Source organism: Coregonus clupeaformis, chromosome 9 (assembly GCF_020615455.1).
Source record: "Coregonus clupeaformis isolate EN_2021a chromosome 9, ASM2061545v1, whole genome shotgun sequence".
NCBI classification, from domain to species: domain Eukaryota; kingdom Metazoa; phylum Chordata; class Actinopteri; order Salmoniformes; family Salmonidae; genus Coregonus; species Coregonus clupeaformis.
The window spans coordinates 46,690,779-46,704,077 of record NC_059200.1 but is presented as its reverse complement, the minus strand read 5'-3'; the positions used below and the strand labels follow the sequence as shown (position 1 = coordinate 46,704,077).

The 13,299-nt window shown below is 40.7% G+C and overlaps 1 protein-coding gene across 2 annotated transcripts in view; it reads right to left on the bottom strand.

Moving 5' to 3' along the window:
• The window catches only part of LOC121574036 (glucocorticoid receptor), a 94,176-nt gene that overhangs the window by 14,620 nt on the left and 66,257 nt on the right, over positions 1-13,299 (bottom strand). For both annotated transcript variants that reach the window (XM_041886568.2, XM_041886567.2), the window contains exons 3-4: positions 2,849-3,015; positions 107-133 (exon numbers count right to left, since the gene is read on the bottom strand). In XM_041886568.2, coding sequence (XP_041742502.1) covers positions 107-133; positions 2,849-3,015 — 194 coding nt within the window. The remainder of the gene's footprint in view (positions 1-106; positions 134-2,848; positions 3,016-13,299) is intronic.

Here is a 13,299-nt window from a genome sequence, read left to right as displayed (position 1 = left end):
GGAGAGACTGTGCATGTTTAATCTTGTATATCAGGTCAGATTTCCAGTACAGTGATTGAGGGACATTAGTAAAGCAGAAGCATTATTAAAGGTGGGTTTTATTTACCATCTGTGTTTTGTCGTGCTCTCCATCCTTCACCATAGCGACAACAACCGTAGAATGGGGGAAGAAAGACAAAAATAACAGATATAACATATTATTGCTTAAAGTATATCTCAATTCAAGTATTAAAAATGCATTTCTTTACAAATAGTAAATATTACTTACTTGGTAATTTACACCAGTAAACGTTACGTTGTAATAATGTATACAATATGTTGTGATTATCCTTGAAATTAAAAAAATCTTGCTCAGATATTGTAATATCTGTTATATTTGTATTTAAACTCAAGGTTTGAATTTTACAATAAACGGATAGTCATATTCTTTTGAATACAATTAACACACTCATGTATGCACTTTCATGTGAATTAAATGGTTGTGTTAAACTATACTGTAAATACACCTCAACATAAATACATATATTCAGATGGCCCTGAACAATGACAATAGGGGTAACAATAGCATTGCTGCCCACTTTTCAAATATTCAGAGCAATTCAATGGACTTTAAAGGGGATTGTAGTGAATGGTACATAGGTAGTGTCTGTGGTAGTGAGCTTGGAATAACAATGTAGGCTACGTTAAAGTTGCAATATGTAACATTTTGGGCGACCTGACCAAATTCACATAGAAATATGAGTTATAGATCTGTCACTAAGAAGCGGTAGATCTGTTCCATGTGCGCTATTTCTATTCTTCCCGTTCTTAAGTTTCGTTTTTGTGTCTTTTACTTTTGGACTTGTACACCAGCTTCAAACAGCTGAAAATACAATATTTTTGGTTATTAAACAAATATTTAAGTGGTTTACATGGTACAATGATTCTCTACTCTATACTTGCTTGTTTTGTCACAAACTGAAATTAGGTGAACTATTATAATTCGTTGCCACAACACTACACAATATGCAGACTCTTTAAGTGTTGTCCTTACCTATAGGATAGCAAAAGCATACCGGTTGGTTCTGTATTCAAAAGAGGGCTTTTTTTAACGTTTCATTTGAGTAGAATATTTTATTGAACAAATGTTGTTAAATTTTTTAAGATTAGGAGGAGAGACATTTTAGGTTCACACAAAATAATCAGAAAATGTTGCCTTAGTATTACACCAGCTAGGAGTAGGCTAGTGTCTCATGGTTTTCCATAAGGCTGTGGTGTCTGTTGCTATTTTTGTGTCCAGCCCATAATGTTCATAAACCGTGCATTCGGAAAGTATTCCGATCTGATTCAGAGGGGTTGGGTTAAATGCGGAAGACACATTTCAGTTCAATGCATTCAGTTGTACAACTGACTAGGTATCCCCCTTTACCTTTCCCTTGACTTTTTCCACATTTTGTTACGTTACAGCCTTATTCTAAAATGGATTACATTTATTTTTTCCACCTCATCAATCTATACACAATACCGCGTAATGACAAAGCAAAAATAGGTTTTTATAAATTTTAGCAAATGTATCAAAAATAAAAAACTGAAATATTACATTAACATAAGTATTCAGACCCTTTACTCAGTACTTTGTTGAAGCACGTTTGGCAGCAATTACAGCCTTGAGTCTTAGGTATGACGGTACACGCTTGGCACATCTGTATTTGGGGAGTTTCTCCTATTCTTCTCTGCAGATCCTCTCAAGCTCTGTCAGGTTGGATGGGGAGCGTCGCTGCACAGCTATTTTCAGGTCTCTCCAGAGATGTTCGATCGGGTTCAAGTACGGGCTCTGGCTGGGCCACTCAAGGACATTCAGAGACTTGTCCCGAAGCCACACCTGCGCTGTCTTGACTGTGTGCTTAGACTCGTTGTCCTGTTGGAAGGTGAACCTTTGCCCCAGTCTGAGGTCCTCTGCGCTCTCCAGCAGGTTTTAATCAAGGATCTCTCTGTACTTTGCTCCGTTCATCTGTCCCTCGATCCTGACTAGTCTCCCAGTCACTGCAGCTGAAAAACATCCCCACAGCATGATGCTGCCACCACCATGCTTCACCATAGGGATGGTGCCATGTTTCCTCCAGACATGACACTTGGCATTCAGGCCAAATAGTTCAATCTTAGTTTCATCAGACCAGATAATCTTGTTTCTTATGGTCTGAGAGTCTTTTACGTGCCTTTTGGCAAACTCCAAGCGGGCTCTCATGTGCCTTTTACTGAGGAGTGGCTTCCGTCTGGCCACTCTACCATAAAGGCCTGATTGGTGGAGTGCTGCAGAGATGGTTGTCCTTCTGGAAGGTTCTCCCATCTCCACAGAGGAACCCTGGAGCTCTGTCAAAGTGACCATCGCGTTCTTGGTCACCTCCCTGATCAAGGCCCTTCTCCCCCTTTTGCTCAGTTTGGCCGGGCGGCCAGCTCTAGGAAGAGTCTTGGTGGTTCCAAACTTCTTCCATTTAAGAATGATTGAGGCCACTGTGTTCTTGGGGACCTTCAATGCTGAAGACATTTTTTGGTACCCTTCCCCAGATCTGTGCCTCGACACAATCATGTCTCGGAGCTCTACGCACAATTCCTTCGACCCCATGGCTTGGTTTTTGCTCTGACATGCACTGTCAACTGTGGGACCTTATATAGAGAGGTGTGTGCCTTTCCAAATTAAAGAGTCCACATGTTGTGTAATGTTGTGTCAACGAAAGTACTAGTGCAGAACTCAATGTACATATCACCACAATAGATTTGCCTGTACGTATGTTCTACTATAGTCGGTCAATGAAGGGGAGGACTGTGCATGAATGGAGTTGTGTGCATGGGTGTTTATTATGTCACCAACCTTCAACGGCCCTCTTGAAGAAGACCTTGCAGCTTCCGCAGGTGAGGACTCCATAGTGGCAGCCAGAGGCCGTGTCCGAACACACCAGGCAGATCTTATGGGTTGGACCGCTGTGCTTGGCAGGGGCTGACGACGTGGAGCCGCTGGCCTCGGGTCTGGCCGTTGGACTGCAACACAAACACAACACAGAGGTCAATATCACATCAATTCAAAATGTATTGATAAAGCCCTTTTTCAACAGCAGTTATTTAACTTTTACACAGGTGTATATTGCTCAGATCCAGACACAGCTATAGGCTAAGAGTCCTGCATCGGGTCGGTTCCCTGCAGTTGACCCTCCCCAAAAAAATCAGCTGGCGGGTGGAATGAAAACATTCTTTCAAACCACGGGTCGGCTCGCAGTTCAGAGCAATTATATTGCGGGTCGGAAACATTTAAGATCTTTATTTATATTTATTTTTACAAACCCAGGACCTTGTTATGTTGAATTGTGTTGCAAATTCCATTAGGCTATGTGAGCGGTGAGGCAGACCTACTCTGGGCTACCAGCCACGCAGCGAGAGACTGGAGCAGCGAACTGTCCATTAGTAACCTATTTGTGTGGTGCTGAAACATTCCTAATTTGTGCATGAACATGCAGAGCTTTGTTCTCTTCCGCCACACGACAATATGTCACCAAGTTTGTTTTCCCTGACTCCTAGCTCATGCGAAAATCAATCAATCAATCAATTTTATTTTATATAGCCCTTCGTACATCAGCTAATATCTCGAAGTGCTGTACAGAAACCCAGCCTAATGGCTAACGTAACGGTGGACAAGGACAAGGACGACAACAACCTGGTAGATGGATATTCAACCTGAAAAAGTGCACACAGGTATTTGTTTACATTAATTCAGGCTTTCGTTCATTTGACCATATGCAGGCCATATCAAGTTTAAACCTGTGCAGCTGGTAACAGTTTGAGTAGCCTAGCCAATAGCCTATAAATGTAGCCTATAGCCTATTCGATTCTGTGAATTGTTTATTTAAGTTTAAATTAAACTATTTAATTATGTCAACAATATTGAATGTAAAGGTATTGTTTGTCGGCAATAGGTGCTCATTAGGTAAGGAGGGTAATTAGAAGGCTCTGTTTCAAAGCGATTTGAGAAAATAATAAGATACGCCTATTGTTCTTAATTCATGGCATGGTTTTCTTTTATCCAAATGTCGAATAGACATGAAAACAAATTAATTCATGCAGGGAATGGCATTAAAGCCTACTACTCTGGAGTCATAACAACAATTCAATAAATGTCACGGAACAATTCTATGCGGGTGTGTCAGGTTGCAGAGAAAAATCTGTCCTGATGATGTCGGCTATGGGGCGGGGCTCAGAATTGATGTGGTCGGCGAGGGGCGGGTGCAGCTCCAAAAAACTGATATATATATATATATAGGTAATTTATGAGGGATTATTGAATGTCTTCTGCAAAAACAAATCAAATACATTTTTATTCATCACATGCGCCAAATACAACTGGTGTAGATTTTACAGTGAAATGCTTTCCCAACGATACAGTTTAAAAATAATAATAATAATAATAGTAACTGACACAAGAGGAATAAAATAAAATACACAAGAATGGAGCTATATACAGGGAGTGCCAGACCAATGTGCAGAGGTGCAAGGTATTTGAGATAGATAAAGGCAGGGTAAAGTGACTAGGCATCCAGATAGATAATAATACAAGTCAAATAAAGAACAGAGTAGCAGCAGCAAATGATGAGTGCAAAAGTGTGTGTGAGTGTGTATGTATGTGTGTTTGTGTTGTGTCGGTATGCGTGTGTGTTGTGTGTGTGTGTTTGTGTGTGCGTATGTAGGTGTATGTGAATGTGTGAGGGTTTTGTGTGGGAGTGACAGTGTAGTGTGTGTGTGTGAGAGTGTGTATATGGAGTGTATACAGTGCATTTGGAGCCTGTTAGTCTGAGAGCTGATGCTCTGGTACCGTTTGCCGGACGGTAGCAGAGTGAACAGTCTATTGCTTGGGTGGTTGGAGTCTTTGGCAATTTCTCGTGGAACTCATAGGCCAATACAGCAGTCACGCTATAACTTCCATTGTCAACTAAGTAAAAATACATAAAGCCGACAAAAAAAGAAGAAGTTGCAAATAAAAAATGCAGGTTCTTTCAATTTCATTCATCTCGTTACTCAGCCCTTTCTATGTCTTTAGCTATTCCTTTTATAAATTCCCCATTACATATGTTTACTAATATTGACATATGTAATGGGGAATTGATAAAAAATAAACAATCAATCAAAGGCCAGACAATTCACACAATGGATACGCAAGAATTGTCGGGAGACAGCTGAGCCATTCTGGAGAGACTCGCCTATATCTTCACCACATACCCCTCTTCTTCTTGTTTCAACATTTTAAATTACACTCAACACACATTATCTTCACACATATTTTTTATTATTTTCACTGACAGCCGCAAATCAATAATCAGCTAGGCCTATTGCCACACGTGCTTCCCAAATTGCGGGCTTCCCAAATAGGCATAGTCCTACAAGCTTGTGATTTGAAACAATCCACAGCTATACATATATATATATTTTTTTATAGCTAATGATCCTCGATTCCTCTGTGGCCAAGTCATGCTTTCTGGTGAAGTATTTGAATGCTTTTATTTATTTATTTATTTATATAATTTTGTCAAATGTATTTCAATTTACTTCCCTAGCCTATTCGACCCGCCGCCTATGAAAAAACTTCCTCATATGCCATTTCTCTTCTGTTCTATTGGTTTTCGTATCAACTTTATTTTGTTGTCCAGAAGACAAAGGCCTAATCCTAGTCATATTAGCATCCCATCCCAGTTGTTGGATCTTTAGATTCCCCCTCTTTCTAAGTTTCTAATGGAGATTTTCATTTCTGTCACATATGGAACCGCTTTCATCAAATGCACTGTTTAGAATGGAGTTTTCCCGCGAATTGCATTTTGGCAAATGTTTGAAAATGACGTTTTATTGGCTGATTCATTACAGGAGTTGCATGTTCTGTTAAGATGAATTACCATAATCTAAATGTGATTTCTGTCATTCTGAGCACCGTGGGTGGACGCCCTAATGGGTTACGCAACCAATGCATATGGGTCCAATTTCTCAAATGGCCGGTAAATTAAAGTATTTCCGGTCACGTTGTCCGGCGCCACATCTCTTTCCAAACATAAAAATATATCTATACAAAAATGTATGCTAACAAAGTACTAGCAAATTCCTATAGAAGACGCTAGCTAAATGTTAACAAGGGGATTGATTGTTTCTTCTGTAACCAAGAAGCTTGATCTTGCAAGTGAGTCACCTAGAGTAGGAACATCAAACGTTCAGCCTGCTGCACAGACCCTACGGATGCTCTTAGTCTAGATTCTAGAGCGCCTGACTAAATTGTTCTTAGGAGCATTTTTTAAATGGTCTCCATGGTTAAAGTATGGTTAAAGTAGGAAGAAATGTACAGTGGGGAAAAAAAGTATTTAGTCAGCCACCAATTGTGCAAGTTCTCCCACTTAAAAAGATGAGAGAGGCCTGTAATTTTCATCATAGGTACACGTCAACTATGACAGACAAAAATTTATTTGCAAATTATGGTGGAAAATAAGTATTTGGTCAATAACAAAAGTTTCTCAATACTTTGTTATATACCCTTTGTTGGCAATGACACAGGTCAAACGTTTTCTGTAAGTCTTCACAAGGTTTTCACACACTGTTGCTGGTATTTTGGCCCAATCCTCCATGCAGATATCCTCTAGAGCAGTGATGTTTTGGGGCTGTCGCTGGGCAACACAGACTTTCAACTCCCTCCAAAAATGTTCTATGGGGTTGAGATCTGGAGACTGGCTAGGCCACTCCAGGACCTTGAAATGCTTCTTACGAAGCCACTCCTTCGTTGCCCGGGCGGTGTGTTTGGGATCATTGTCATGCTGAAAGACCCAGCCACGTTTCATCTTCAATGCCCTTGCTGATGGAAGGAGGTTTTCACTCAAAATCTCACGATACATGGCCCCATTCATTCTTTCCTTTACACGGATCAGTCGTCCTGGTCCCTTTGCAGAAAAACAGCCCCAAAGCATGATTTCTTCAAACCAAGCTGCTTACCTATTGCAGATTCAGTCTTCCCAGCCTGGTGCAGGTCTACAATTTTGTTTCTGGTGTCCTTTGACAGCTCTTTGGTCTTGGCCGTAGTGGAGTTTGGAGTGTGACTGTTTGAGGTTGTGGACAGGTGTCTTTTATACTGATAACAAGTTCAAACAGGTGCCATTAATACAGGTAACGAGTGGAGGACAGAGGAGCCTCTTAAAGAAGAAGTTACAGGTCTGTGAGAGCCAGAAATCTTGCTTGTTTGTAGGTGACCAAATACTTATTTTCCACCATAATTTGCAAATAAATTCATTAAAAATACTACAATGTGATTTTCTGGGGAAGAAATTCTCAATTTGTCTGTCATAGTGGACATGTACCTATGATGAAAATTACAGGCCTCTCTCATCTTTTTAAGTGGGAGAACTTGCACAATTGGTGGCTGACTAAATACTTTTTTTCCCCAATGTATGTCATTGTTGTAAAAATGTGTGAGTGTGCTACATTTACTTTCCTCATAAATAAAAAATATTGAACTACTTTGACATTTCATTATGTTATATTACGTACATTTCCCTATGGTGGACAAGGCGTGTTACTACATTACACAAGTTTGCATTTTCACCACATAACATTTTGTGGAATTACACATACTTTTTACCTCAGATTGGAGATGTTATTATAAAAGTGTATAGTCATTACACTGCCACTAAATCGATTGCTTGAATCAGATTAATATATTTGGCTTGGTACTGTTGATTTTGTCATACGCGCCTGTCGTCGCAGGACTTTTAAATTGCCTTTTTCAAACTCAAAATGGCACAGACAATTCACGGCGCTCTGTATAAAAGTCGCTGGCCACAAATTAAAACACGGATTTGACAGTCAAGCGATCACGCAAATGAAAGACAACCCGTCACTATTTAGAACTACCTGTGGAGAGATGATTCGTTGAAATTATCCAGTAAAAAAGTGTTGCGTTTCCTATTTCGTATTGGCCATCTACCGTAAACATTTTCCTACAAGGAGATGAGTTGATAAAAGCCTACTACAGGTTCTCATTAATTTACAGTTACATGTACTCTTACCCAAGTTCGCTGTGGTTTGTCTTTTCGCTGTGTGTTTCTCTTTGCTTATTTGAGCTTTTCTTGCCATAATCTGGATTTGGTCTTTCACCAAATAGGGCTATCTTCTGTATACCCCCCTACCTTGTCACAACACAACTGATTGGCTCAAATGCATTAAGGAAAGACATTCCACAAATTAACTTTTAACAAGGCACACCTGTTAATTGAAATGCATTCCAGGTGACTACCTCATGAAGCTGGTTGAGAGAATGCCAAGAGTGTGCAAAGCTCTCATCAAGGCAAAGGGTGGCTATTTGAAGAATCTCAAATATAAAATATATTTTGATTTGTTTAACACTTTTTTGGTTACTACATGATTCCATGTATGTTATTTCATAGTTTTGATGTCTTCACTATTATCCTACAATGTAGAGAAAAAAAAAAAGAAAAACCATTGAATGAGTAGGTGTGTCCAAACTTTTGACTGGTACTGTATATATATATACACATCATTATTTTATTTTCAGTTTTCGAAATTGGGTAGTGCATTATCACTTTTCCTCTTGTCATGTCAGTCATTGCATACCTTAGAGAGCTATTTATAACTTGTAAAAAAACGTCCAGATCAACTAGCCCATGTCAGATAGGTTTTATTGCCCATATACTTTGTTGTAATGTTTGAGTCACTCAAATATCACATGAATACACATTAGACATGGCAAAATGTATAGAATTGCAAGAAAATAAGCATTAAAACGGCACAATTTCCTCTGCACCCCATGACAAAATCTGTAGAATTGCAGGAAATAAGCTTTAAACCTGCAACATTTTCTCTCCGCCAAACAAGAGGGGTGTGAACAGTTTGTGTCATGAACAGTGCTTGTGCCCAAAGAAATAGACGTGGCGGGGGCGCGCAATGTTCCCCAATGCTGTAAGTGAGGCTTCAGTGAAAAAGTTAGGGAACCTCTGTTTTAGAAGAGCGCAAACGGTACATGTCGCCGCAGTTATCCCAGTTGCATTGATTTAAATACAATATTTCCTGAACAAAAATATAAAAGCAACATTTAACAATTTCAAAGATTTTACGGAGTTACAGTTCATATAAGGAAATCAGTCAACTGAAATAAATTCATTAGGCCCTAATCTATGGATTTCACATGACTGGGCAGGGGTGCAGCCATGGGTGGGCCTTGGAGGGCATAGGCTCACCCACTTGACAGCCAGGCTGACCCACTGGGGAGCCAGGCCCAGTCAATCAGAATGAGTTTTTCCCCACAAAAGGGCTTCATTACAGACAGAAATACTCCTCAGCACCCCCCACCACCCTTCCTCAGACGATCCCACAGGTGAAGAAGACTGATGTAGAGGTCCTGGGCTGGCGTGGTTACAGGTGGTCTGCGGTTGTGAGGCTGGTTGGATGCACTGCCAAATTCTCTACCACGACGTTGGAGGCAGCTTATGGCAGAGAAATGAACATTAAATTCTCTGGCAACAGCTCTGGTGGACATTCCTGCAGTCAGCATGCCAATTGCACGCTCCCTCAAAACTTGAGACATCTGTGGCATTGTGTTGTGTGACAAAATGTGGCCTTTTATTGTCCCCAGCACACGGTGCACCTGTGTAATAATCAACTTCTTGATATGCCAGACCTGTCAGGTGGATGGATTATCTTGTCAAAGGAGAAATGCTCACTAACAGGGATATAAACAAATTTGTGCACAGCATTTGAGAGAAATAAGCTTTTTGTGCGGGATTATCATTTTTTGCTCATGAAACATGGGACCAACACTTTACATGTTAAGTTTCGATTTTTCTTCAGTGTATATGTGAGTGATTAATTTGCACACGCTATTGATTACAGTAGAACACAGGTGTCAAACTCATTCCACGGAGGGCCGAGTGGGTGCGGGTTTTCGATCCTTCCTTGTACTTGATTGATGAATTAAGGTCACTAATTAGTACGAAACTCCCCACACCTGGTCTTCTAGGGCTTAATTGAAAGGAAAAACCTAAAACCTGTAGAAAAAACTAAAACCTGGAATGGGTTTGACACCCCTGCAGTTGAACATGCTAATCATTTTCAGTCTGGAGTGACCACTTGGTAAAAATTGGAGCGTGAGCAGTTATTAAGGTACTAATTTAGCAAAATACAAGTAATCTGAACACAGGTGTGTGTAGGGAGTAATTTTTATGTCTTGGTTTTCAACATATCACTTTTTTCAGCATATTGTTGATTCATTTTAACATTAAAACCGGTGTTTTGACACTCGGGTATAATTAAAAAATACATTACAGGAAGCAGCAACAGTATCATTTTTAACATATGTTTTAGTAATATTTTTACATAATTTTTTAACAGGATTCTACTTCATCAGATAAGAACGAGCCCAAAAAAAGTGCTATGATTTATTGATTTTGATGATTAGTGAAATTGTGAAAATTAGTTTGTCTTGCCTACCTATAGGTAGTAAGTTAGCAAATCAAATGCATAGCTGGAGCCCTGAGCTGAAGAAAATGTATTGGCACTTAGTTATAAGATATTTAGCTGGCAAACATTAGTAGTACATTTCAAGTGTAACTTTATCACCTCTCTTGTGCTGCTCAACAGTGAATGTCACATCACAAAACTTCCATTTGCTCCATGTGCTCTTTGTAAACAAACATACCATGTATCCAATGAATTTTAGTTTAAAAAAAATAACAAAATGGGACATTCTTGAAAATCATAACGTAGGTATTTTGGTATACCGCCCAAGCGTTCCTACCCTAGTTTGCTTTGCCAACACAATAGACGGGGCTTATGGCCTAACGTCTTTCAAGATATATGGATGGGTGACGTATAGACTAGGGCATGGCATTTACATTCAATATGAGTCACGTGGCTGAGGCCCAACGACTATGACCTAAATTCAGAGGCTGTGATGTTATTGGAAAGACAACACTTGTTTATAGAAGTGATGGGGGCAAGTTAGACGTTGGCAGAAAGCCAAGCCATTCACAGCTAGGCTGGATTTCAGGCTGACTACAATGCTGCTTGACAGCTCATTCCATGTGCCTTTGGAAAGTGACCACCAGGGTGAGACTCCCACCCATTCCAATACCCCGACCACCCCTCTCTACTAAACAGCCTACTCCCTCTCTCTCCTCCCTCTGCATCACAGAGCTCTGTGGCACTCAGCCATGCAGTGTCAAGCGTCATTAGGAATGCCCCTACATTGGACCAGAGAGCAATGAACACACAGAAACACACACTACTGTACACAGACACCATACAAACACACAGTCTGCAGGCATATGCACAGTCAAATACAAAGGCAATCCCGACCCACCTACACAAAAAATACAACACTGCAATATGTGTGAATAGCATAAAATTGAAAAAAGCAATGAAGTGAGGTTGCAGATCAATTACCTTCGTTAATCTATGGCAGTGTCTAGACTTGACAGTTAATGCAGTTTTTGTATTCTGATCATGGAATTCTGAACACATGCGTCTACACCAATCATTTCTATATACACTAGATGACTGGCAGGGGGTGCTGCTTTGAAGCCACTGCGCCTCCATCTTGGCATTCCCCAACCATAAAAAAAAAAAAAAGGGAAGGCCCTTTCCTGTTTCAGCATGACAATGCCCCCGTGCACAAAGCGGGGCTCATACAGAAATTGTTTGTCGAGATAGGTGTGGAAGAACTTAACTGGCCTGCACAGAGCCCTGACCTTAACCCCATCGAACACATTTGGGATGAATTAGAATGCTGACTGCGCGCCAAGCCTAATCGCCCAACATCAGTGCCCGACCTCACTAATGCTCGTGGCTGAATGGAAGCAAGTCCCCGCAGCAATGTTCCAACATCTAGTGAAAAGCCTTCCCAGAAGAGTGGAGGCTGTTATAGCAGCAAAGAGGGACCAACTCCATATTAATGCCCATGATTTTGGTGTCCACATACTCTTGGTCATGTAGTGTATACAGTGCATTCGGAAAGTATTCAGACCCCTTGATTTTTTCCCACATTTTGTTACGTTACAGCCTTATTCTGAAATTGATTAAATACAAATTTTGGAGAACACATTGGGAGGGATTTTAGACCATTCCGCCATACAGAATCGTTCCATACCCTTGATATCTGTGAGGTTTAAGGCTCCCACTGTATTTCACTGCACCCAGGGATCTGGAAAAAGATCCTTAAAGAATGCAAACAAAAAAAGACCAGGAAAAATAAGAGGACGGTCTGTGATGATGTTCTGTATTTGCTCAACATAATACAACAGGGTGAAAACAAGATTTGTTTGACAGAGGAGGAGGGTGACTGTGGTGGTGTCCCCTAAGGGCTAACGGAGAAATTGAGCTCAATGTCCATTTGAAATGACTTCTAAAAGGCATTCTCGTTGTGAGTGAGACTGCAGTAGATTAACACTTCCCTCCATCTACTCCGCCCATTCCCTTCTCTTTTCCTCCTTCACACTCTCCCCGTCTCCGGGGAGGTTCTATAATATTCATATTACTGCCTCAACAGCGCTCTTCCCAGCCAATCCCGTCCCACTACAAGCAGCGAGTATAAAGGAGATCAGGCAAATCATGGGATAATCCTTTTCATCTACTCAGAGACAGCCAGACACACATATCTCTGTGTTGCACTGCCCTGTGAATTAAAGGGGGCCTTTGGTCACTGGAGAGGAACATTATGAGCATTATAAAAGCTTCCCTTGTTTCCTAACTCATGTGATGCATTCATTTTCGGGGGCATGGACTCGAAAAGCATTCCACAGGGATGCTGGCCCATGTTGACTTCAATGCTTCCTACAGTTGTGTCAAGTTGGCTGGATGTCCTTTGGGTGGTGGACCACTCTTGATACACAGAAGAAACTGTTGAGCGTGAAAAACCCAGCAGCGAGGCAGTTCTTGACACAAACCAGTGCGCCTGGCACCTACTACCATACCCCGTTCATTTTATGTCTTGCCCATTTACCCTCTGAATGGCACACACACACACACAATCCACGTCTCAATTGTCTCAAGGCTTAAAAATCCTTCTTTAACCCGTCTCCTCCCCTTCATCTACACTGATTGAAGTGGATTTAACAAGTTACATTAATAAGGGATCATAGCTTTCACCTGGATTCACCTAATCAGTCTATGTCATGGAATGTTTTGTATACTCAGTATATAGTGAGCAATTTGTTTGGAACATCAAATCACAATATCGAATCGACACCTAAGTATCGTGATACTATCATATCGTTAGGTCCCTGGCAATTCCCAGCC